This window comes from Cynoglossus semilaevis, unplaced genomic scaffold, assembly GCF_000523025.1.
Source record: "Cynoglossus semilaevis isolate Cse_v1.0 unplaced genomic scaffold, Cse_v1.0 scaffold1721, whole genome shotgun sequence".
In the NCBI taxonomy this organism is placed as follows: Eukaryota; Metazoa; Chordata; class Actinopteri; order Pleuronectiformes; family Cynoglossidae; genus Cynoglossus; species Cynoglossus semilaevis.
Genome location: NW_007585111.1, coordinates 83010 through 107785, shown reverse-complemented (window position 1 = coordinate 107785; position 24776 = coordinate 83010). Strand labels below are relative to the sequence as shown.

At 39.5% G+C, this 24776-nt stretch overlaps 1 protein-coding gene and 1 long non-coding RNA gene across 11 annotated transcripts in view; both read left to right on the top strand.

The window, feature by feature from the left end:
* Positions 1-24776, top strand: part of neo1a (neogenin 1a) — a 147353-nt gene that overhangs the window by 111533 nt on the left and 11044 nt on the right. For 7 of the 10 annotated variants that reach the window (XM_008337052.3, XM_008337061.3, XM_008337054.3 and 4 more), the window contains exons 8-17: positions 8106-8340; positions 8849-9003; positions 10797-10945; positions 12281-12419; positions 13387-13436; positions 16171-16315; positions 18638-18748; positions 18972-19166; positions 20230-20325; positions 23394-23626. In XM_008337052.3, coding sequence (XP_008335274.1) covers positions 8106-8340; positions 8849-9003; positions 10797-10945; positions 12281-12419; positions 13387-13436; positions 16171-16315; positions 18638-18748; positions 18972-19166; positions 20230-20325; positions 23394-23626 — 1508 coding nt within the window. The remainder of the gene's footprint in view (positions 1-8105; positions 8341-8848; positions 9004-10796; positions 10946-12280; positions 12420-13386; positions 13437-16170; positions 16316-18637; positions 18749-18971; positions 19167-20229; positions 20326-23393; positions 23627-24776) is intronic. The other 3 variants (XM_008337055.3, XM_008337062.3, XM_008337057.3) reach the window with 2 other exon arrangements.
* Positions 2775-7828, top strand: LOC112486541 (uncharacterized). The gene is made up of 2 exons (XR_003048996.1): positions 2775-6193; positions 6225-7828. It is a non-coding gene; the product is annotated as an uncharacterized LOC112486541 (long non-coding RNA).

Genomic DNA, 24776 nt, shown 5'->3' with positions numbered 1-24776 from the left:
ATGATTAATTCTTTAATCTTTCTATGGCGTGGTTGCAGGCCGAGCAGAGCAGTGAGGTAAGAGGTTGGAAGTTCAAGGGTGGATGCAGATTCAGACATACTGTAGACCGTGGAGCCGTCCAAAACATACTGCACCTCATTCAAACACCTTTGCCTTGTTGATCTAGGCGCACAGAGACTCCCTGAATGTTTGGATTTACACCGTGGATGAATATAAAATTGAACAAACTCTCCCATTTAAAAGGAAATATCTGCAGGGTTTCAAAGGCCCACTTTGATAAACAAGAGCTTGTACAGGAGGTTGAGAAGGTTTTAGCTCCTGATAAAGAGACTGCAGTGCAAAAACACCTCCCTCCTGCTAAAGTATTTAGTGTATCACCACATGGCATCCAGGAGCCCCACTGAACTATCAGACGGGTCCCTTCACATCCCACTTTATCTTGGCTGCCAAGAAGCGTTAAGGCACTGTGGACTCATGAATATATCTGTGACCCACTCCAAGCCTTTTATATCAGCATTTATGGGCTGTGTTTGTTCAAGTGAAGAAGCTGCCGGGCTCTTTCTTGTGTTGTTGTTTTTCTTTTAAAGAATTTGGTCACAGAAGTGACCTTTACACTTGATAAATCAAACAGCTAGAGACTACAGTAATATCTGCTGTTTGTATTTGTGCTCAAAAAACTGAAACTTTAATATTTCATTATTCCTTGTAGGACCACGTCAGCAGGGTTTGTCTAAGATTTATTCAACAGAGGCCAGTGTTTTATTACACCGTAGTAAAATACACAAAGGCTCCTATGATACTGTAGTCTAAATTTAAGCAATATACAAATGTACTACAATTCAACAAGGATTTCCATACATATGACTAAATAAATGACTAAGATGTAGCTCTAATAATAGCGTAAAAAGGCCTCAAAGATGTCCAAATGTTTGACCAAAATATTTAGGGTCTAGTCAAAATAATCAAAAAATGACTCGGAAGGTTTCTGGATTAATAAATAGGTAAGTGGTGAATGGTGTTAAAATCTGGCTGTATGACTTGCTATAAGTAAATAACATTCTTTAATTAAATTTCATCCCTAAAAGTTGATGTTACCTATAAGCTAGCTAGACAGTTGGTGAAAAATAACGAAGACTTGGCTCAAATAAAGCTACCAATATTTCCTAAAGGATCCCAGAAACTATTTAAGATGCCCTTGAAGCATATTTCATAGAGTGAAAAAAGCCTGTGTTAAAATTTTCATTATCTCCTCTGATGGCAGGTCATGAAATTTTTATTTTTAGAAAGATGTCACAGGACACATAAAATTCGTGCAAGTACCATAATTGGCCCCTGGGGGCCAGTCATTGGCCACGTCTGATGTAAATGTTGACCTCTCAAAGTGTCTACTTTATTTCCCTTTGGTGTGTCATTTCTGGCCTCTTCATCAACGTGATGAACCGTACAGAAAATCTCCCAGAATTAATGTGAGAAGAAGTACAAAAAGAAATACTCTTTATTTTATTTTTTCCATTTTAATGAATCAAATCTAATTGTATTGTTGCACCAGTGGAACTGGGTGAGTTTTTAAAATCTTTTATGTGATCTAGCCTTGGAAAGTTTTTTGGGGGGAAAGCTGCAGCGGAGAAGTTGTCAGAGATGTTGGGGAGTATCACTTTGAAACACAAAGGGTTTTATTCCCTCCATCCTCCTCTTGTGTTTTGGCACGTGTGTGTGTGTGTGTGTGTGTGTGTGTGTGTGTGTGTGTAAGATGTTGTCACTTGAAGCTTCTATGATGTTGGAGCAGCTCTTTAATCTCTGACTGTCTCTGATAATCACAGCAGGAGAGCAAATGTGTTTAGATACTGATACTGTATCAGTTCCATGATAAGGAGTCAGGCTGCGGTGCAGACCCCAGCCTATGCTAGCTTAGCACATGTTAGCAGACATTCAAGTGTTACATTGTGCATAAATCTCATCCTTATCCTTTATAGATGCCCATCTTATGAGACCAAAAAAAAAAATCACTTCATGCTTTTCTCTGCCTCTTTTTTTTACACTCCTGCTGTTCAACTCTTCACCTCTCACTTCGTTTCCTCATGAAAAATTAGTTTCTTTTCAATGGCTGGGATTTTTCTTTTGTGTGTGAGTTAAGGAGCTGCTCAGATGTAATGAGCTGTCAGACTCCCTCTTCTTTTCACTCTTATATTAAAAAGAGGAGCAAGGTGAAGAAGATTAAGAAGCGGCGGCGGTGTGGGCGCGACGCTCTCTCTCTCTCTCTCTCTCTCTCTCTCTCTCTCTCTCTCCTGCATCACATTAAAGTGATTATTTTCATTATCTTTGTTTTATCTCTGTATTTTAAACCCACTCTAACATAGCGTTTCTAATGGGATCCAATTCTTGCAGTAGATTTAGGCATTAATTTTTTTTAAATGGGGCAATAACACATTTCCGGCTTGTGTTTTAATAACTCATCCAGATGATATCAACTCCCGCCTGGATAATGAATATTTAAATGAACAATTGGATAAAACTGTCAAAATGATTTATTCTGTCAATATTTTTTCCAGCAAAATTTTTTTTTCCTTTGTGTTTCTATCATTGCCCACTGTTATTATCCCTGTTAACTAAGTTAGTGTTTTTATTAATTCTTCCTTGGTTAAATATTTTTAAAAGCTAGGTGTTTTAACTTGTTTTAACCTGTAAGTGAGCTCCAAAATCAGGCCATACCCGACACCTCCCGTCCGGGTTTTTTTTTTTTTTTTTTTTTTTTTTTTTTTTTTACATGTGCGGCAAGAAAATCAATGTGTTTGCATAGAGGCAAGTTAAGGTAGAAATCTAGAATTTTTTTTAAATTAACTTTGTAGAACCTTTCAACCTGGGAGTTAAAATCAGTTAAAACTGTAAGAATTTAAATTAAGTTTTAGGTGATGTTGAATTAGGTTTGAGAGACTTTTTACACAAAAGTCTGAGTGCATTTTCCTCAGCTCTATTGTTTGTAGCACTGTTTGTACAGTAAATTGTTTTCCTTTTTTCACATTCTCACATAAGAATGTCATCTCTGTACATCACAACAAAGATCAGCCGTTCTAACAGACGTCCTGCTCTGCGTTTGTTTTCCTTTCTTCCCTAGCGTATTGTTGACTCACACTGTGTTTGCCCCTCTTTCTGTGGCAGATAAGCGAAGGACATGGTAACAAACCATTAGCATTTAGTTGGATTTGTCCCTCATGTGGTCATCATTACTGAATCGCATTAGACACAGGAACGCAGTCTTGAGAAAAGCCATTCTGTAAGAGGCTGGCGTGGCAGACTTGAGTCCCTGTAAAAAGCCTATCTGCAGCCACAGTGCTGCGGTGCTCCTGGCAGATATGTGTAATCAGTAGATTTATGCCGTCTCCGTGCTGTTGCATAGTCTGAGCCTGTGAGGTAAGGCTCCCTTATCTGCGGACTCAGACCAGAGCAGATGATGAAAAAAACTACTTGCAGTTACTTTACATTGTGCTCACAAGGCATCACAATGAAGGATTACAGAGCCGGCAACAAAAGGGAGAAGTCGAAGTTGGGAGAAATTAATCAGAAGTTTAACACTGCTGCAGTTTTGATACGCGTGTGAAGAAGGTTTACTTTTGTGTATTATTAAGATGAATACTTTAGTGTACATGTCTTTGTCCCAGCAGTTTTTTTTGTATTGGATCCACAGATTTATGATGCAGTTCTAGAATAACCTTCCTCGTTAAGCCATAATGCCAGACATTCATTACCTCTGGCGCAGAGACTAATGACACTATTAATCAGCTATGAATAGAGCCTGGCAGTGTCAGCGTGAGGCTGACATCTCCGTACTGTAACAGTCCTGGGCACGTATGTACAAGGCACACTGACAGAATCACACTGACTCGTGGCCAGCATGTCAGTTACCTACACTCAAAAAGTTGTATCAAGATTGCATTCTTTCCTCAGCCTCTCCCACAATGTATTTCCAGACAAGCTTTGGTTCTGTTACATTTTTGCTTCCAAAAGGCCAACATCATATATCAGTCCCTTTATTCACTGATTCAGACTGGGCCAAAGGAACAAGTCGTCTGTACGACACGCTGAGTGTTTTTCTGTACTATTGAAAAAAATGACCCTCACTGACCCCTGAAAAATGCCCTTCTCTTTAGAAAAGCACTTAAGTCTCCCTTGTTGTATATCACTGTCTCTGAGCCCAACATGAACTGCAGCTGGGCCAGTCTCCATGGACTTTCCATTGACAAAGCAATTTCAGTTAAAGCACGGCGAAGCAAAATAATAATTTGGCCAAACTTAAGTCTTTTGCTTTGTTTTATTCAATTTGTTATAATTTATTTCATCTTAGAATTACAACAAACTCCAACATACAAAAATACAGTTTTTGCTGCCAGACAGTGGAATGGACTGGTTTACCTTACAGTGAGAAGACTATGGGTCTGATCCCTGACCAAATTCCTAAATGAGTTAAAGTATGTATTTAATTCAATTTATAGAAACAAGTCTGACCACAGACAGTTAGATAGTGCTTCAATTCCCAGTCTTTTCAATTTATAATATATATGTATACATATATCTACATATATGTACATCTACATGTATCATATATGTATATATTTATATATATATTTAGATATACTGTATATAACATATATATCTTTTTGTGGAAGTAGTTTTTTTGAAGAACGATGTGTCTGTAAATACATCTCATCATTTAAAAAACTTTCTTGTCTGAACTTTTGCCGTCTGTTCTGACTCTCAACAGGCAGAAGTTTGTTTCAAGATGATGCAAATCTGACTCATACCAAACATTATTGTGGACATGTGGGATTTTAAACTTGTTGTGTTTTTTTTCTCCTATTCACCGTTTTGTGTATATAGGAAAGATGTAGAACCTTGCGGGGAAAATGGTTTTTAAATGTGTTTTTAATGTCAGAAAAATGGTAATTAGTGACACAAATATAGGAGAACAGACGTTCCTCAGCCTGACTGCTTCTGGTTATCGACTGAAGTTTTGATTACCGTTGTTGTCACTATATTTCCTCATTTTCTAAGGTTATAATTACTACTGTTGTTACCTTGAGTTCTATGTTACAAGCTGAATTGTAGCCCATCCTTTATCTCAGGCTATTATGATCATAAAGATTCCTAATCTGTGGATGAATAATAATAATAAAAAATTATCATCCCATAAAAGATATTTATTTTGTGCCTCTTATCAGGCACTAAAAGTTAGTTTTGAATTCTGTGGCCATTGGATCAACAAACAAGCTGAGTTCAACCCTAAGTTAATTTGTTTATTTTCACCTGACCAGGTTTCCAATACTCCTTCATTGGTTTTCATTTAATAATTGATTCGGCTCTTGGCTTATATATGAATTACATGCTGTTTGAACTGCATGGCATCAAAACTCACTGTTTGAGTTCTGCCTCCCAGGCAAAACATCACCGCTCTGATACCTTTGGTTTTAAACACAGTGTTTGTGAGTCTGGGTTTGCCTCAGCTAATCCCAGCTTAAGATGCTCAGTGTCAATAAATAATGTTTTTATTATGGTTCTTTTATTCCCTGCTTTTCTCTACTCCATTATTTAATTTAGTGTTTTCGCAGTCGTCCAAGTCTTTGTGCTGTTATTAAGAAATGTAGGCTTTTGCACGTTGTTGTTTGGAAATCCTTTGTTTTCATTTACAAGGTGAATCACAATTAAATGGTGACAGTAATTGTTCCTTGTATTAGTCATGGAGGATGTGGATGTGTCTCCTCCTCAACAAACAGGCCTAAAGCTGCTGCTAATCCTATCAGGGTATGGTGTGTTGACGTTGTGTTGATCCCATCACTGTTCATGTAGAACACTGCTGTGTTGAGCTTTTTTTTCTTTTGTGTTTGTAGCTTTATAAGTGAGGATAATTGCAAAAAAAAAAAACGGTAATTGCTACTGTAGTCTGAAAGAATTAGGACAACAATTTGTCAGATACTGAAGCTGATCCTTTGCCAGGCAAGTTGGTTTGAAATGATTGGATTAGATTTTCTTTTACAAATTCATGAACGAGAGACCAGAAAACCCGGGGAATTCTTCACTTCAGTAGCCTGATCTACATCTGTCTGAGTTTAAGATAAGTCTGAAATCAGCTCAGTTTAAAAAAAGAAACATGTGAGATCAGCCTTGACTGACTTTGAAGAGCTCGTGTCCCAGCTCTGAGGCTGTGTCTTAGAGAACAGTCGTTGTAGACAGAGTTGTCAGATCGGCGTCAGGATCAGACTCACTCATCTGACAAGTGTACTGATTCTGAGCTTTGCAAAACGTAACAAGTGTTTTCTTATGAGGCCGTTGTTCCCATGATCCATTAGGAGTCATTAAGGTGGCGTTCACTCACAGTCACAGCCTGACTGACACTGATAGTCGTGGCTTTGAATATTCATCACTGTGACATCAGTGTCCAGTGTCAGTCTTTCTGCCCTTTTTTCTTCTGCTCTACATTTTTTTTTCCATAATTAAGGATATGACTTGGAACAGAACACTTTCTTAAAAACGTCCACATGTCACAGTGATTGGCCTTAGCACTGTGCCTTAGTTTGCAGGCAAAAACTATCATTTAATTTCTTTGTAAAACACCATTCACTTTAAAACATCCTGCAGATGGTGGGGAATAAAAGTTGCAAACTGCATTAAAGAAATACTGTTTATAATAACATAATTATTTGCATGATAAACTACTTATGTGGTGGCATAAAATCAAAGTATAAAACATCTCTACACAAATGAAATTACAACCTTTCCAGGCAGCACTGTTGTGTAGTGGTTTGTGCTAAAGCCCCACATCAAAAAGGTCAGCAGTTCGATACTGTGCTCACCCATGTGGTCTTTGTGTACAGGATTTTAATTTAGTTTTTAGTTTTTTTTTTTTAGAAGTTGGTACAGACCGAGGAGGTCAGATCAGGATATTTAGGTTTGCAGTGGTGTATGTGTGAATGGTGACGTACACACATCTGAGTTCAGACATGTGTATGTATGTTAGTTTACTACAGTATGTTCTTCACGTCACTGTGATCACAAACATTGAGGTGAAGTGGACCTTTGAATGTAAACACACATTGAAAGTCAAGTGCGTGTGTAATCCTGCTCAAATGGCCAAACGTCAACAGAACAGCTGAGGTTTTGTGTCTCTGTTTCTACAGTTGTTTAATGATGTTCCAGTGTTTGCACTCTACACACTCACTTCATCTCTTTATTTAACTTCTGCCTTTCTGGACATTTTTCCTCTTGAGTTATGTTTCACCCACTCTCCAGGCAAATGGAAAACAGATCTCACTCAGTCTGACCGCAGATTGTTAAAGAAGAAAAAAAAAACACCAAATGAGCTCACAAACATTTCTGTGGCTTGGCTGTGGAATGTGACCAAAGTGTTTAAAAACATCACCTGACGCGGTATTGAAAGAACTCAGGCAACAGAATTAAGGGTTTGGCAGGTTTAGGTCTTAGCCCTCAGTCTGAAACTGAACCGTTTAATTTCCTGAACATCCAGACTGTTTGCTTGTGTGCTTTTCAAGATCTGGAAGGTGGATTTGTCTCCTGTTCAAACAGCGTCTTTTTGTGTTTTCCATCCAACGCTCGCTAATTTATAAGTCAATAAAAATGTCACAAAACTGCCGACTAATCACCTGTTAAATGTTAACTGATTGGCAGGGAGGAGGTGTCTGACAGTGAAATGTGTGCCACTCGTCTCTGCTCCCACTGCCCTGACGTTGGAGTGCTCTGTGTAGACATGCATGTGTAGAATCCCCTTGTATTGTGCTCTTAATTGTCAGCTTTGTGACTGTAGTAAAAGTGTTTAATTTTTTGTCTCGCCAAAAGTCCTTTTTTGTTACGTTGTTGTTATTTTGTTTTTTCTTCTTTTTTTTGTTTCCTTCTTTCCTTCCTTCCTTTCTTTCCTTTCATTTTCATCTCCATCTCCTCTCCTTACATCTCCTCCAACTCTTCCTATGTGGACGCCTCTGTTCAATGTTTCTCCTGCCCCCCCACCTCGCCCTCTTCCTGCCTCCCAATGCTGTTGCCGTCTGCTGTCTTTCCCCGTCCCCCTCGCCATCCCGACCTCCTTCCTCCTCCTGAATCCAAAGATGTAGCCCTGCCCCTTTTCCCTCCCCCTCCACTGACTCCTAACACTACTGACCATGTAACACCAGGCTCCGGAGGTGTAGCTGCTCCTGCAGGGCCCACTCCGTCAGCACCACGAGACGTCGTGGCTTCGCTGGTTTCCACTCGCTTCATCAAGTTGACCTGGCGCCAACCAGCCGAACCACATGGAGACGAGCTAACCTACTCGGTTTTCTATAGCCTGGAAGGCACCAGCAGGTACTACTCACACAGTACTTGGGCCCAGTCAGGAGTGCAGTAATACACGCAGAGCTGTGGAGATCAGCAGGGTTTAGTCATTTACATACAGCATTTTGCTGAACATAAGTCTGAGGCCAGTGTGAGTCTTATTAAAGCAGCTCATTCATTAAAACACAACATTTCTTCTCTCTACAGTATAACGCTAACATTTATACCACCAACACAAACAACACTAACGTTTCTACCAGCTGTTGCACACCCCATTATACATAAGGGAGCATTACCAATACGGCCAGTCGTACATATTAACCCAAAGGCGTGCGTGCTGCAGCCCAGTTGCCTCTGGCAAATATACAGAAAAATAACAGATTAGTGCAATTCCCACAATAAAACATATTGAAATTGTAATTGTCTTTGACCCTCCTGCAATAGCTTTCGCCCCACTGAGGAGACTCACCCCCGTCTTATAGAACATAACGTACGTAAAAATGTATTTAAAATTAAAATGTAAATGTGTCCACATCAGGGAGCGAGTGGTGAACACCAGCCGTCCAGGAGAGATGCAGGTCACCATCCAGAACCTCATGCCTGAGACTAAATATCGGTTCAGGGTTGTGGCACACAACGGCTACGGCCAGGGAGAGAGTTCTGCAGTTCTCAAAGTGGCCACCCAGGGTGAAGGTAAAGTCTCTCCCCCTTCTCTCTCTCTCTCTCTCTCTCTCTCTCTCTCACACACACATAAACACACAGAAACTGTAAAGTTAATGTACACGATCAACAGGAAACACAAACAGCAAAGTGAACTTCACTGGGGTTTTTGGATGTGTGTTCACTCTGGCAAACTGAGGCAAACAGTGTGTACTGAAAATGTCATACACACACGCACAAATGTGCAAATAATAAACATTAGCACAAACAAATATTTACTTGCAAACCTGAGTGCACACACACACACACACACACACGAGTTCTTCTCTGCTGTGGGTTGAGTCAGACCACCCAACATCAGACCAAAGAGGCAGCCGGAGTTTTCCTGTTCCAACCTGCACCGTAAAGCCTGTGTGTGTGTGTGTGTGTGTTTGCTGCTGTAAACCAATTTCTTTAAATGAGTCTCCACATATTTGTTCCAGTATTTGCTGATGGATCTGTACAGTGAGTGTACACAACCTCAGCGTAATATTTTGAGTGGCGTAAACACAGGGATTATTAGGAGTGGAGAGAAGTAAATGGTTCTCTTCTCCTCTGATCTCTTTGTGTTCACATGTGTGTGTCCCTCCTCAACCCCTCACCTCCTCCCCCTGCACCCCCATACTCCCACCTCTCCAGGCAGGCTAGTCCAAATTGTTGAAACCACTCATTTTTAAATCCCAGTGAAGGGGATTTCCCAGCACATGTCAAGGTGGACGTCCCTCAGCCTTAGTCTCAGCTGCAGCTCTGTCACTGTCACTTTCTGGGTCAGACGTTGTTTCTCCACCTTCGTCCTTGGTTGGAGGGCAAACAGGGCACACACACACACACACACACACACACACACACACTGATAAATACACAGACACACTACATGTTTAATGGCTGCCAGCCAGGGCTAAGCCACTCTGGGGGGTAGCAGTCAGGGTGGGCTCTACCTGTGCAGTATGTCTCTGTCAAGTGTGTGCACTGTTACTGTACCAACACGCTATGAATTGGAGCTTAAACTGTTGACCTGCATCTGAGAGTGAGGCATGTGCTCACGCTGCTGCCCCACATAACTTCTCCTCAGAGAGTGGCTGAGTAAACCTGTAAGACGAACACACACACACACACGCACACACGCTAACCTCCAAGTGCACACACATGACGAATAGGACTCTCTCTGTTCTGTCAGGGACACCTGCAGCTAAAGTTCACACCGCACCGTAACGGGCTGTACATACGTACTGTAGGTCAGTGTGTGTGTGTGTGTGTGTGTGTGTGTGTGTGTGTGTGTGAGTACTGAAACATAATATATCAATATATGTATATAATATATTTGATGAAAATAAAGTACATAAACTGCTGTGTGTGCAAGTCTGGAGCCACTCCTTAATTTAATATTTTATAAAATATTTATAAATAATAAATATAAAAGTCTAGCCTTTAGGTATATTTCTCTTAAATAAGGTTTTATTTAGGCTTTTTATGAAGACTACAGTTAATGCATTGATCAGGTTGTTTTTTTCTTTAGTTTGAACGAAACCATGAAAGCGACAGGATGGCTTTGTTGCATTGCTGTACTATTTCAAAAATTACAAGAAAAGGCAAAGATAAATCAGTGTGACAGGAGTTTTATTGTCTCTTATTCTCTTTCAATATTAAAATAAAAAACATGTCAATGACCAATAGAACTCTTAAATGAGGAATGAAACCCACTGTTCTTTGATTTATTATGTGCAGTATAACTTGAGTATTTAGTGGTCAGATATAATTGTCTCTTTTGTGTTTTTTTTTCTCTGCAGTCCAAGTCCCCGGCCCTGCTTCTAATCTTCAGGCAGTGTCAAACAGTCCGACCTCTGTCTCTCTGAGCTGGGACATACCTCTCACAGGCAACGGAGAAATCCTCAGCTACAAGTTGTACTACACGGACAAAAGCTTCGACAGCGAACAGGTGAGATTTAAAAGTGTTGAGTTTGGTCCGTCACTACGTCGCATTACTCAGTTTATTAAAAAAATGACAACAATTTTCTCACAAAAACACATAAAATCAGGCTAACTTTCTATACAAGACACAGAATAAATAAAACATTAAATTTATTCATTTGTTCCCTGATGTTTTCTGACCAGCGGTCCAGTCTTCCCGAGACACAATATTAATTTGGTAGAAAAGAAAATCACATTTTGTGATTAAAATGCTCAAGGCGTCGCCTCAGAACTATTGTTACAGCCGGAAAAACGCAAAATAGAACAGTTGTGCCTGTTTGTGATGCCTTGTTTTTTGCAGTTTATTGACCTTAGAGTTTCACGGTACTACATTACCATGAAATAACGAGCTCTTAGTCATTTGCTGGAGTCTGAATCTCTGCGCTGCCTCATGACCAAACTTTAGGTCATGCATCTCCCCCTAAAAACCACAGTTATGTGACGGGAAAAAAGAAATGATTCACTCGCTCCTTTTCTTCAGGTCTGAATCTATCACATGAGTGAAATCAAGCTGCATAGATATTGAGTCAGCAGCAGCAGCAGCAGCAGCAGCAGTAGCAGCAGTAGTAGTGTGCTGGCCAGTGAGGCATTAAAAGACCTTTAATATGATAATGGATTAAAACGTCAGCTGAGGAACTGCCTCAGCTCCCAGGAGGAGAGAGGCGGAGATGAGGTGAAAAACGACTGAGATGTGGGCAAAAAATGAAAAGTTGAAAGAAGAGGTGAAACGGAGGGAGGGTGAGGAGATGAAGTGGGAGAGAAGGTGGAGAAGGCACATGAAATATTTAAGGAGAGAAGGATGTGAGGAACAGCATATGATGAAGCCCCTCCTGGGTGGATCATGTGACCATTGTACAGGTGATAGTTTTTGCCTGTTGAAAAGAAACTTAATTTTTTTTATCTTTTCAATCAAAAAGAAAAATAAAACAGCAGGATGTAAATTGATTAGAGCGACTGCACCTTGTGCCAGTGTGTCCAATTTGTAAAACAAAAGTCATAATGACGGAAGGCGTAATTTGTGTGTCGGAGACAGTGATTACATTTTTACACAGAGTCAGAAGCTGAGTGTTAGCAGGAGGAGATGATGAAAACAGGCATCACATTTCAGCAGCGCTGCCGATAATGAGAAAACGCTGATGTGAATCTGACAGAACGTCTGATAATCAGCACGTTTCCTCCACTGGTAAAAACACATGCTGAAGGAGTTTGTTTTCTTCTGGGCTGAAGCATCAAACTGTTTTCATTTCTTTGGTGGATAATATCTATTCAGCTGACATCAAAACGTTTCTCGGTCTCTCTTCAGGACGTGGATGTCGACGGTCAGTCGTACGCCATGACAGGACTGAAGAAAAATACGGAGTACAGTTTTCGTGTGGTGGCCAACAACAAGCACGGACCAGGGGTCTCCACTGAGGATGTGGTGGTCCGCACCCTGTCTGATGGTCAGTGAGATGATGAAGTCAATGTCAATAATAGTAATAACATGGGTTCAGATTCAATGGTGTAAAAATACCCATACGCCGCTGTATGACATAGGACAACACTTTACAGCATGGCATTGGTTTAGTGAGATAAAGAATCTCAGCTCTTCAGCCTGATAGGAAAAAAGTCTGGAACATATTTTGTTATCCCAGAAAATGTAGCAAAAACATTTTATGGCTATGTTTTCAGGAACTAAAACATGTGTAGACACCTGTATCACATCACAACTGGGACACATTTGATCACAATCCAAATTCAGCCTTTAATTCTTTTTTTTCTTTTCCCAAAACTGGGAGTTTATCTGAAAGGAGGTTAATTTCAGTCCTGAGACAAGTGAAAGGTTGTGATCTGGTGTGATAATGTTGCCCAGAATTTAATAGTTTTATGCTTATTTCATTTAATTGAATCAAAATAGAAAAAAAAAGTACAAACAAAAACATAAACTAATAAAATGGCTACATGTTTAAACAATAATTGATTGCAAAATGGCGGGCCCTGCACAAAACCTCTCCAGGGTTTTATTTTTCATTTTTTTTCTCTCAAACGTGGCACTTTGTGAGTTAGAGCTATAATCAACTTGATAAGTGAAGATAAATCCTCGAGGTCCAATCAACAGGTTTTTTTTTTTACTGTGACTGCAATGACATCAGTGAGTGAGTCTTAATGTGCAATTACGCTAATTATTGCAAAACACAGTTTTTGATTGTTACTGTTATTATTTCCTGTGTCCTGAACACATTTGCTGTGATTGCTCTGTAATGTATAACACATTCAGTTGACTGCAGATGAACAGAAACACCTACACGTTCCACTTTGGTAATGCTGGTGTTTTTTAAACAACCACTCATTAAAGTTGTTTTTGTGTGTGTGTGTAAAAACTGATTGTCTAATTGTCTAAAAAAACCTTTTTTTTCTTCTCTTTCACAGTGCCCAGCGCTGCTCCTCAAAACCTGACTGTGGAAGTTCAGAACTCAAAGGTTGGTTTTCATTCCTTTTAATGAAGATAAGGACAAACTCAGGTCATTCTGTTTTCTCTTCTTGTTACATTAAACTTAAAGGTTTTATTCAAACCCATGATGCAGAATAAATAGACGTACGTCTGATGACAACTGCTGCTTCATCAAGCACACAAACATTCACGCACACGCACAAAGTTAAAGATGTCAACAGCCTGCAGGCCGCAGCGCTGCTTCCTCGGTGTGTTTGATTAGCTGTGTCAGAGGCCTGGAGCCCTGAGTGTTTAAGAGTGTGTTTGAACCTTCATTGATTCACTCATCAGCAGGAGTCTGGACTGTCAAACAGTTTTATCCTCTGTCTAAACCTCTGCGTCTGCACACAAAACGAAAACAACCTGGAAGGAATACCAAAAAAAAAAAAAAAAAATTTCAGCAATGTGGTACTGTTAAGAACTGATAGTTAGGACGCAATGTAGCTTAGGAGGACTTAGTGATAAGTCTGCAAATTTGAGCCCAAAATGTCAGACTAAATATATTTACAAATCAGTATTTAATTATAAATAAATTACTGTAACCAAAATGAGTTTGTCAGTACTGCCAATGAAGGCGCAAAAGTGTAATATTTCAGTGGATTGTCTACAGCCGTGGTTGACCTCTGTGTTTTGGGTTGTTTAAGATGCAGAGATGGTTTCAGACTTCCACCCTCAGTTACTCATCTCTTCAACCATTGGCTCTCAAACTGAGATATAAAGTCTTTTTCACATTTTCACCCACATGAGGGATTACATTCCTCAAAAGATCATCTGTACTACATGAGAAACATGTGGGGTTACAGAATATATGGAAAAACCTCAGGATGCATGTGGGGCAATAAGCCAGCAGAACCACGATTTGTCCGGTGCAGATTGAGAGAGGGAGAGGTGTCGAGCGGAAAAGGAAAAGGAAAGAAAAAAAACTATCACACCCCAGCGTGGGTGAGAAGTGCTCCCACATGCTGCAGGATTTATTAAGACAGTCCAAAGCTGAAGTGAAGATTAAAATAAAGAGACATCACTCGGTTAAACACAAGCGTCTGCATCCAGTCTGTCTCTCCTCAGTTGGATCCAGACAAAGGAAATAAACATATGAATCCAACAACCCTTCTCCTCACTGCGTCTAATTCTACATGGCAGCGATTCTGCTCCAGGCCTTTGTACCATAGCGGCTTGATGTGTCCAGACAAACAGGAGCGAAAAATTCATTCCATTCATTAACATGCCCTCCATTTTCTACCTCCTTTCTGGTTCTTGTCATGCACATCGCTGCATCTTTTACCTGCCAGCCATGTTAAAAACCTTGTCTCTCATGTGATCTGTTGCTTCTGGCGTCTTTATTCTCGTCTACCCTGGTGATTTTCTCCATGTGAATTAAACCGTTTTTTCTCATTAGGAAAAGAAGGGAAAAGGCAACAAACACAACAAGTCAGGGCTGATAGTGTAACAAGAACAATGAAAATAACGGAACACACTTAACACAAATTTAATTCAGGTCATTCCCTTGACTCTGCAAGGGAGGTGTGTGAGTCTGTCTTTCTTTCTTGGTATGAGTGTGTGTGCATGTGTCTGTCTCTGTCTCTGTATGTGTGGGTGTGGGTGTGTGTGCGCGCTCCTTTCATTTATATGTATTCAGGCTTTTGTGCTTAAGTGTGACTGTAGGGAAGCAATAATTAACTCTTCTCCCACGCTGAGCTGCGCTTCTCCCACCTTTGTCTTTAAACACATTCATGCATGATACACACATACACACACACACATACACACATGTGAGCTGAAATGAAAGAAACACACAACACAGCACTGTGGTCTCTGCCAGCAAATGTCCTGCATTCATTTGTCTCAGTGTCTCTGCAGGACGAATCTATTCCAACACACACACACACACACACACACACACACACACAGAGAGATACATGCATGTGTGTGTGTTACAGTATGTGCACAAACTGCTCTCAGCCGTACTCCTCATTGTGATTTGGCACAGTTTTTAAAAAGAATGCCCTTTCTGATGCAACCCTCCTCATTAGGGTTGTGGCAAAGGGTGGATTTTATCTCCTGTGTGGCAGGCAGGAGATTTACCAGTCAGACATTCTTCCCGTGGTAAAACAGAGACATAATCCTTTTGGGTTTCCTTTAGATAGACCAGACAGTGCAGATTTACCTTGACATGTTTCAGTGGTGAACTCCCGTCGAGCCTGAACACTGGAGAAGGAAAAAGATTAGAAAATGTGCAAAAAGGATGTTGAATCAGGACAAGGAGTTTGGACAAAGGTGTGTGTGTGAGTTTGCCCACACACACCTTGTTTGGCTTCTTTGACACATTGAGCCATTTACTAGTCTCCCTGCAGTTTTCATAGCTAGTTATTTTGTATTTTGTTTTATTCTTTGGTCTAAAGAACAAGAAAGAAAGAAAACTTTGGTCTAAAGAACAAGAAAGAAAGAATTTTTCTGAGAGATTTTCTGATGGTGGCTGACATATGAGAACTTGAAATTGTTTTTCTCTTTTCAAAGTCAAATATTTAACTATCTAAGTAAAGTTAGTGTGTTCAGTATTATTATGCGTTCAGTCAATAAATCATAGCAGTAGAATAACACAGGAACATTTTCTTCTCAACTGAACATTAACGCAGACACATATGACCTGTTTGATGTGACGCGTCATCGTGTGTGTGCTGATGTTTTGTTTACTTTTCCTGATGTCATGTTTTTCCATCCTTCAGAGCATCATGCTCCGCTGGCAGCCCCCTCCTCCAAACGCCCAGAACGGTGAGATCACAGGCTACAAGATTCGATACCGGAAAGGATCACGCAGGAGTGAGGCAGCCGACACCACCGGAGGCAGAGAGCTTAGCAAGCTCATTGACGGTAACACACACTGATCATCAACAATACAATAAAATGTGATTTTATTTTATTTTTTGACAAAAAGTCAACTGAAATGTAGGGCCAAGTCAACAAAATCATGTCAATTCGATTGATTAATTATTATTTTTATATATGGGAAACATCAGGATGCCTGTGGACCTTATTTTTATTAGGAACCATTTTATTTATTTATTTGAATTATTATTGTACTTAATGTAAAAAACAAACAAACAATTGACTGTACTACTCTGCTTTCAACAATACACTCAAACATGGACCGGCTCCAACCTTTTTAAAACTGAAAAAAAAAACAGAAAGGAAATTGTAGCTAAATTAAACACTTGGCTGCATAATAGAACTATTCTTTGTGTCTTTGATGCAACAACACAAAGCAGAGAACTAGAGAGTGGGTGGTTTGGAAAACAGACCTGTACTAAAGCTTTCTGAAAAATGAATTACAGAACTGTTACAAACACACAACTACAAACATGAACAAAGACATCTCAGATTTCCACACCATATGTCCTGTGTTATTGTCTCAGGAGCTGCTGCACTGTTTTATTTGGAAATGGTAACAGCAGACAGGATGTTGTTTTGTTTTTTATGCAACAAACTGCAGGCTAACATATAACTGCAATTATGTACTGCAATAATATAGACCAAATATGCTGTTTTATACAATTGTAAAAGCATTTTATGTGTGAAGGATTTAGCATGTAGAGTCCCCTACTTTGGCCGGTGGGTGGTGTTAAGAACGTCTTTAAATGTACTTCTGTTCCATGAGTCAAACGTCCTTGTTGTTAGCATGTAGCATGTTATCAATACACCAGCACCATATGTGTTGTTGTCCTAATTACCTGCCAGTAAGTAGTATTCACCGCTATTGATGCTACATTTGTATGTACGTAGCACACTTCCACTGTGTTGGTGATAAGTAAGGGTGATGCTAGCATTGTTTTTATTTTGTTTATTTGTTGTAATAATTGTTTACCAGTCATAATCAAGCCAGAGGCTACTAACAATCTCTGACTTGCTTCATATAAGGACTTACATATAAGAACAAAATATTTGGGGATGTATTACTTCCACCTACTGCATGTCTTTAAACTGATAAATAATTTGTATTGAGGACAGTCCATTTAACTCCAACAGAACAGAAAACAAGACAAATACAGAGAGATAGTAGTAGAAACTTCTATAATGCTCAGGAACCATAGTTATTTTAAAATGATTCCATGACACGTTTGGCTCTTTTTGAGCCCTTTCAGCTGAAGTTAGCCAATATCTGTAACCTAGCATTAGCCACCGATGTTGCCAAATATCATAAATATTAAAAGACAAAGCAATGGTGGCGATATAAATTAAATGTTACCAGCAGCCTCCAAGTGGCCTTGCGTCACGCTGTGTGCTCCATCAAAGGGAATCTATGGTTAAAAGTAGATTTAAAGAGAACATTCCGGAGAGTGAAATAGCAGGATGTTTCTTTTGTTTTGTTTTGTTTTTGGTTTCTTTTTTTTTTTTCTTTTTTGGTTTCAAAGATGTTTATGTGGGAACATTGTTGGCGTTGATAGTTAGTCAGTTGTCACAAAAACAGCCCCGGAGTGTGTTCCTGAATTGTGGGTACACAGAAAAAAACGACAGGATTAATCTGTACCCTGCAAAAGGAACAATGTGTTAACGATGAAAAAGTTTACGACAAATTAATACAACAGCAGATCATTTGTCAGCAGGCGTTCTCCCCATTCTGAATACCAATGATGGAACCCAGCAGTGAACTAGTTCTTTCTGAAGAAGTCAGACCTTTAAAAAGTTTGTTGAAACGCTTTATAGAGTCATATTTTTAGAGCTTGTTATTGTTGAACTGCAAATACATTTGTACTGAAGGTACAAAAACGAAATCTGTAAAAACTTCTATGGGAAAAAATGACGATCAGAAGAGGAAACTTTAACTCATGTTCCTGAAGCAGACTTGTGATTTTTCTTTTTAAATTGAACCGAGGTGCTGCTGAGAGTATTTTGGAAAATATATTTTCCTTAAAATTCAGCCAATGTTCTGGTGTTGGGTTTTTTTTTTTTCATTTTATACACTATGTCAAATTCTAATCAAGTCTCCAACTGTCCTGAAAGTGGTCTTTGTTAGTCTTTTCTTCTTGTTGTTTACTAAGGTGTTAGTAATAGTGACCTGGTATCATTTCACATCTTACTTTGGATAGGAATGTTTTGACTGTAACTATCTTTTTGCTGGTTTAATTATTTTGTAAATCTTTAACAGATTTGTCATGTCTAACCTCTAATCATGCTTCACATGTTTATCCTGCTCAGGTCTAGAGCGTGGTATGGAGTACTCCTTCAGGGTGTCAGCCATGACGGTGAACGGCAGCGGACCAGCCACAGACTGGATGACAGCAGAGACATTTGAGAGTGACCTGGACGGTAAAACCACCAGCTTCTTTCAGTTAATATAGACTAGAACCACAACAGAAAAACTGTCTTTACTAATCTTCACTTAATCGCTACCATGCTACAGCATTACAGCTACTATACAAACATATAATCAGATGAATATGCCCCACTCTCAGGGCTCTCTCTCGCCCTAGGTGACAAATGTCTTGTGTGTCTGTGTAAGCTAAGCTAAGCTAATATTGTCCCTCACCAGAATCCCGTGTACCAGACCAGCCCAGCTCTCTGCACGTCCGCCCATTGGTCAACAGTATTGTGGTGAGCTGGACGCCACCGGAGAACCAGGATATCGTGGTGCGCGGTTACACCATCGGCTACGGCATCGGCAGCCCCCACGCTCAAACCATTAAAGTGGATTATAAGCAGCGGTACTACACCATCGAGAACCTGGGTGAGATTGGGTCTGATGACGATTCATTTTTATCATTTTTATTATTATCATATTATCACAAAAACATACTTGACTTGTGTAACAATATTTAAACCATCTCAATGTAGAAAATAAACACGCACATTCAGAGGTTCTTCACCAGTGTGACATAGTAATAGGAGAATTAATGAGAACCTCTGCTCCTCAGGCCTAAGACACTAATTACACACTTTAGGTTAATGGCCACAAACTTATGTAACATCCTAAAAGTAAAATGTGTTTTAGTGGATCTTAAGCTAAAACAAAGAAAAAATATATTATCATCATTTTTTACTTAAAAATTGTTTTTTCATTTTTGAATTCATGCCCTTACATGTTTCTTTTTAAACTAGAAAAACTATAAGCAGCAGTATTTTCCTCTTGTAAAAGATGAAAGAAAGACACATTACATTAATTTAATTTAAGTCTGTAAGAGTACAATTTATAAGAAAAAGTAAGAATTCAGACACTGTTCTAAATGCAGAGCTGAGAATATTTATTGAAATTAAAATATTAATTCTGGCTTTTTGTATTAATATTCCATTAAAAGCAAGGAAACAAGTCAGTTATCAGTCAAAACTTGTTTAAAATTCACTTATATGATAAAAAAGTGAATTTTTAACTAGATGTCTTTTGAGATGAGTAAAAAGAAAAATTGTGAAACTAATGAGGCATCATTAGTTTTTTCAGAACAAATAACATTTTCCTGAAGCTGTCCATTATGTGGGTCATCATTTACCATTGTTTTCCTTCTATGGGCATCATTTCAATTTCCTTTATTATACTTTGGTGATACAATTCTGGGTACAACTGTAAATTGATAAAAAAAATAATCTTGGTTAAATGATTAGTTTTGGTCCAGTCATTGTTGTGAAATATGTATAAATGAAACCCAATGATCACTCCGGTCTAGCTCACACGTTCACTCTTGCTAATGTTGCAATTAAAAGTCAAGAGTCTGAAGAGTTTGGACCTGATTAGAGCGGCTGCATCCACTTATCTCTGTCTCTGCTGTTACTCACTCTTCTCCGTCTTTACCTCACAGACCCCAGCTCTCACTACGTGATCACACTGAAGGCCTACAACAACGTGGGTGAGGGGATTCCTGTGTATGAGAGCGCCATCACAAGGCCACAGTCAGGTATGGATTGCCAAAAAAAACACTTTAGCCAGGTCCTCCTGACCTGAAGATGTAGTTTCTCACTTTATATCATGACATAATTCACTGGAAAGAAATGCAAATCAAGAAGTTATGTACCTTATTATGAGAGGTACACAACTCGTTGTATGATGCTGTATTTACTCAGCCAAAAAGAGACGCGTCTCTGATGTAATCGTTATCAGATGGTTCTTTCTGTTCTACAAATTACCTGATATATTAACTGCCACTGAGGCAGCTTAGTTAGCGCTCTCATTAAAGCGCACAATTGTTCAAATATTGCCTTTAAATTATCAGATGTTACCTTTGGATACAGGAGAATGAAGTAATGGTCAGTTGAAATATATCCTAACTACAAACAATAAGCTGGAGACCTGTGGCTTGCAGGTAGTGCAGCAATGCGAAACTAATAGAAAAAAGTCTAAATCTAGCATCTCTAAAATATAAAAATATATTTTAAAAAAAGTTTTTAAATGTTAGATATAGAAAATGTTTATTCATCAGAGATCCATCACACGAAAATGCTTTTAGTTTTTCTTATCTTCTATCAGGTCTTTTGTTCTTTTTTCCACTTATCTATATAATTCAAACATCCTAAAGTATGATTATTGAAAGAGTGGAGTGGTCTAGATGAAATTTCAGTTTCATGTTCACAGTTCAGTCCTTTGTCCACAGATGTTGTTTATTTAGTATCAGATTGTCTTTGTAGCAGGCTGTTTTCTGCACATTACTTGGCTCAGATCTTGGTATCAAACAGACTCGGTGATGCAGGCTTCTTGGACTTCTACGCGTTAGAGGAATAAAATGCCTTTTGCAATAGTCTGTAGTGTAAGAATAACTAATCTTGGCAGCATCCCACCAAATTCATAATTTCTTAAGTCTGACATCAAGACCCCGTGAGGTGTTGGATGTAGCAGAACTTTATCCTGATCCAGTTTGTGTTTGACGAATGTGAAGCCGTGCCACTTTAACTGCACGTCAGATGAGTTCACTAAGTTTACGGTAGTGTGTCAAAAGAGGAGCAGCCTCTGCTCCCTGTGGTGTCCCAGAATGTGGGCCGCACCTGGCTCCTCACGTAGCCGACCTCCTGCCTCCACCCTAAGCCTTGATCACTCCGGTTCATCTCTACTCCACTGCTACGTTATGGCATCTTCAGCTTCAGGGGGCAGGAGACTGGATGACATGAATCACGTCAACAAGCTCCAAGGGGGGGTAGCAGCCTTAACGCTTCGACACAGCAGTCATACTGTCATACTGTACACTTTTCTGCCTGTGATGCTCCCTCTGCTGCTGCTCCTCACCCACAGACCCCCTGTGGTGGCTTTGGCAACACTCCCTCAGATCCAAACGTTTCCTCTCAAAGCAGAACCAAAGCCCACCAGCGTCGTCTACTGCTGAGTCCTCGGAGGCCAGTTTCCTATTCTGCCAGTTTGTTCAAGTCAGAACTTAAAAGACGAGCTGACCTACATAGTGGGAAAAAAATGGATATAAGTGCAAACTTTGTGAACCAAGGCTGATAGAGAAGTGAACTGAGGTTAAGAATGTTAACGTGGTGTAAAACTGTGAGAAAAAAATCACAGAGAATGGAAATTTAATTTCTATTTTAGTTCAGGCTCTAAGTTTCATTTGTAAATATAAGGATCGGTGTTCGTTCAAACTGGATAAAGAATCCTACAGTGTTTTCCCCACAAACCTCGGCAACTCTCCTCAACCACATGGGTGTTTGGATCTTCATCATCCTCACTCAAACACACTCACCCACACAAACACACTCTGGCTCCGGCATGGGAATATAATGAGGGCAGCTGTGTAAAGTGAAGTGTCAAATAGAGCGAAAGGAAGAGGAGTAACATGTTGCTGAGGAGGAGTGTTGTTTTTTTCTTCCATCATCAAACCAAGGACAGCAGTCTTCAAGCAGCCGTTGAATCAGTGGTCAGGACTGCACACTATACTGAACTGCAGATGAAGACGCGCGCACACACACACACACACACACACACACACAAAAGTGTGTTTATGTGCTGTTAAAAGGTGAACACAGTATGATTCTGTCTTCTATATCCCCACACATATACAGACCTACTCGCATATAAACAAAAATAAACATAATACCTGTGTTTATGTGAAGGAAAACATAAGGAATTGAATACATTAGCTGTATCTAAGTCAGTAATGCAGACTTGGTAGCTTTGCTGTCAGGAGGTAGATGACAAACCCCCTCAGTGTAAAATAATTTTCGTTGGTAGCCAGGACTAGAAAAGTGATCTACAAATGCACACTAGTCACCATTTCCTGCAGGCGGTGCAATAAACATAGTTTTTATATCCCGATTGAATAAAATTAGAAACATATTTTTATTTTTCTTGTTTTTACTTTCTGGCCTAGATATTTCATGGTTCCCAGGTTTGAATTGTCAACCTTTAAGGAATTTTAACCCAGGTTATGTCTGTCTTTAACATTGCTTTATTTTCTTCAAATCTAGGTTTCGATGGATTTTGTCATTCATTCATGTCAGAATGATCTTGTCAAAATGTGAACTGACCCTCTTTTACAATGGTTATTTATGTTTTATGTGAGTGTAAGCAGAATTTAAGTGATGTTAAAATTTTGTGAAAATACTTAAATGCAGTACTAGTATTTTTAGACTTCACTGTAATGTTCCTAGATTTGTGCTGTTTTATACTTGCAGTCATTCTCTCTCTTCTTCTTTGTACGACTTCAGTAATAGAACACCACATACAGTACTCTACAGTAGCCTCTATGTAGTGACCACTTTAGTTTTGTCATATGGTAGAGGTCAGTTTCTGTTTTTTCTAACAGTGTCTTCTCTCTTTTTCCTTCCATCCTTCCCAATCCCATCATTGTTGTCATCGTGTCCTCCTCCTCTTCCTTTTTCTTCTCTCCGCCCTTGTCCTTCATTTAATTCAATAACCATATTTTCTATCATTTTCCATCTGCCCTGCATTCATGTCTGGTCCACCACACCACGCTTCTTAATGTGTTAATTTTTGATCATTTTAATTTGTGCATGCTTACTGCCTGACGTGCAGACCCCATTGAACCCGATGTTGACCTGTATGACCTCTTCCATGCTCCATACACCCCAGTACCAGACCCCTCCCCCATGATGCCGCCCGTGGGTGTTCAGGCCTTTGTGTTGAGCTACGACACCATCAAGGTGACCTGGGCTGACAACTCGTTACCCAAAAATCAAAAAATTACCGACAATCGTTTCTACACAGTGAGATGGAAGACCAACATCCCTGCCAACACCAAAGTGAAGGTAGGAGCTTCTTGTATCTTATTTTTAAAGCACAATCAGGGTCCACTGGTGTTTGGTGCACAGTCACCTCGTAACATCTTTATAACCGAGTGCAATTCACCCGATTCAATTCCAAACCCCAGCTATCTGATCAGACTGCAGCCTTCATCTAATACAGAGTGATTTCTGTGTATTTCAGTGCAGCGTATGTCTACACCATCACCAGACATGCACATTGTAATATACATTATATGTGTGGAAAACAAAACTTAATGGAAAGATATGAAGTGTTAACACATATACATATATTTATGTGTGTGTGTGTGTGTGCTAAGTTTGGATATAGGTATGTGTATGCTGATGAATTATTTAACAAGGACAAGACAAACTGAACGCCACGCAAAGAGACTGAGTGTATCTGATTTCCCTGCTTCCTCAAATACACACAGCAGCTCAGTTGGGATGTTTTCATTCAGTTTGTTGATTATTGCTCTTGACTCAGAAGCTTGTAGCTGCCTCTTAGCTGCCAAACGCCTGAAGAGATTTCTGAATTGATGATTTATAAGTAACTTTGGTAATCAGAGCTAAATCATATGGACAAAACCAAGACAGGTGTTGTGTCAATATGTTACACAACAGATCCAGAAATAATAAAAGTGTGACAGATACATATTGAAGAGCTCGGCTCTGCCTCCACCTGTGGAGGCCCAAACAAGTGTGACAGTAATTACACACTCCCACTGGCTCATTATGTTTTGTGCCATTACTAAAACCACATTAACAAGTGGGTTAGTGAGTATCTCTATGTAAACTCCATCATGTCGTCTATCTTAATATAAAGGCCATGTTAGAGTCGGTCTCCTCATCCACAAAGACAACAGTCTGGTACGTTATTAAACACACGACACAGCTGAATGTTTCCAAAAATGAGGTGATACCTCCCATTGGTTTCTTTAGTAACACCTAGAGGGTGTGTGTGTATATGTATATATTTTTCTATATACATTTATATACACATATGTTTATATATGTATACAATGCATGCTGAAGAACACTGATGGATTCCTCAGGCTGGCGGTGCTTACCTAAGTCTTTCTTTTCAAATATTAATGTTGTTTTGTTTTTTTGCTGTGGCTGCTGTCTTGCATTTTTGTTTCTGTTGATTCCCTCA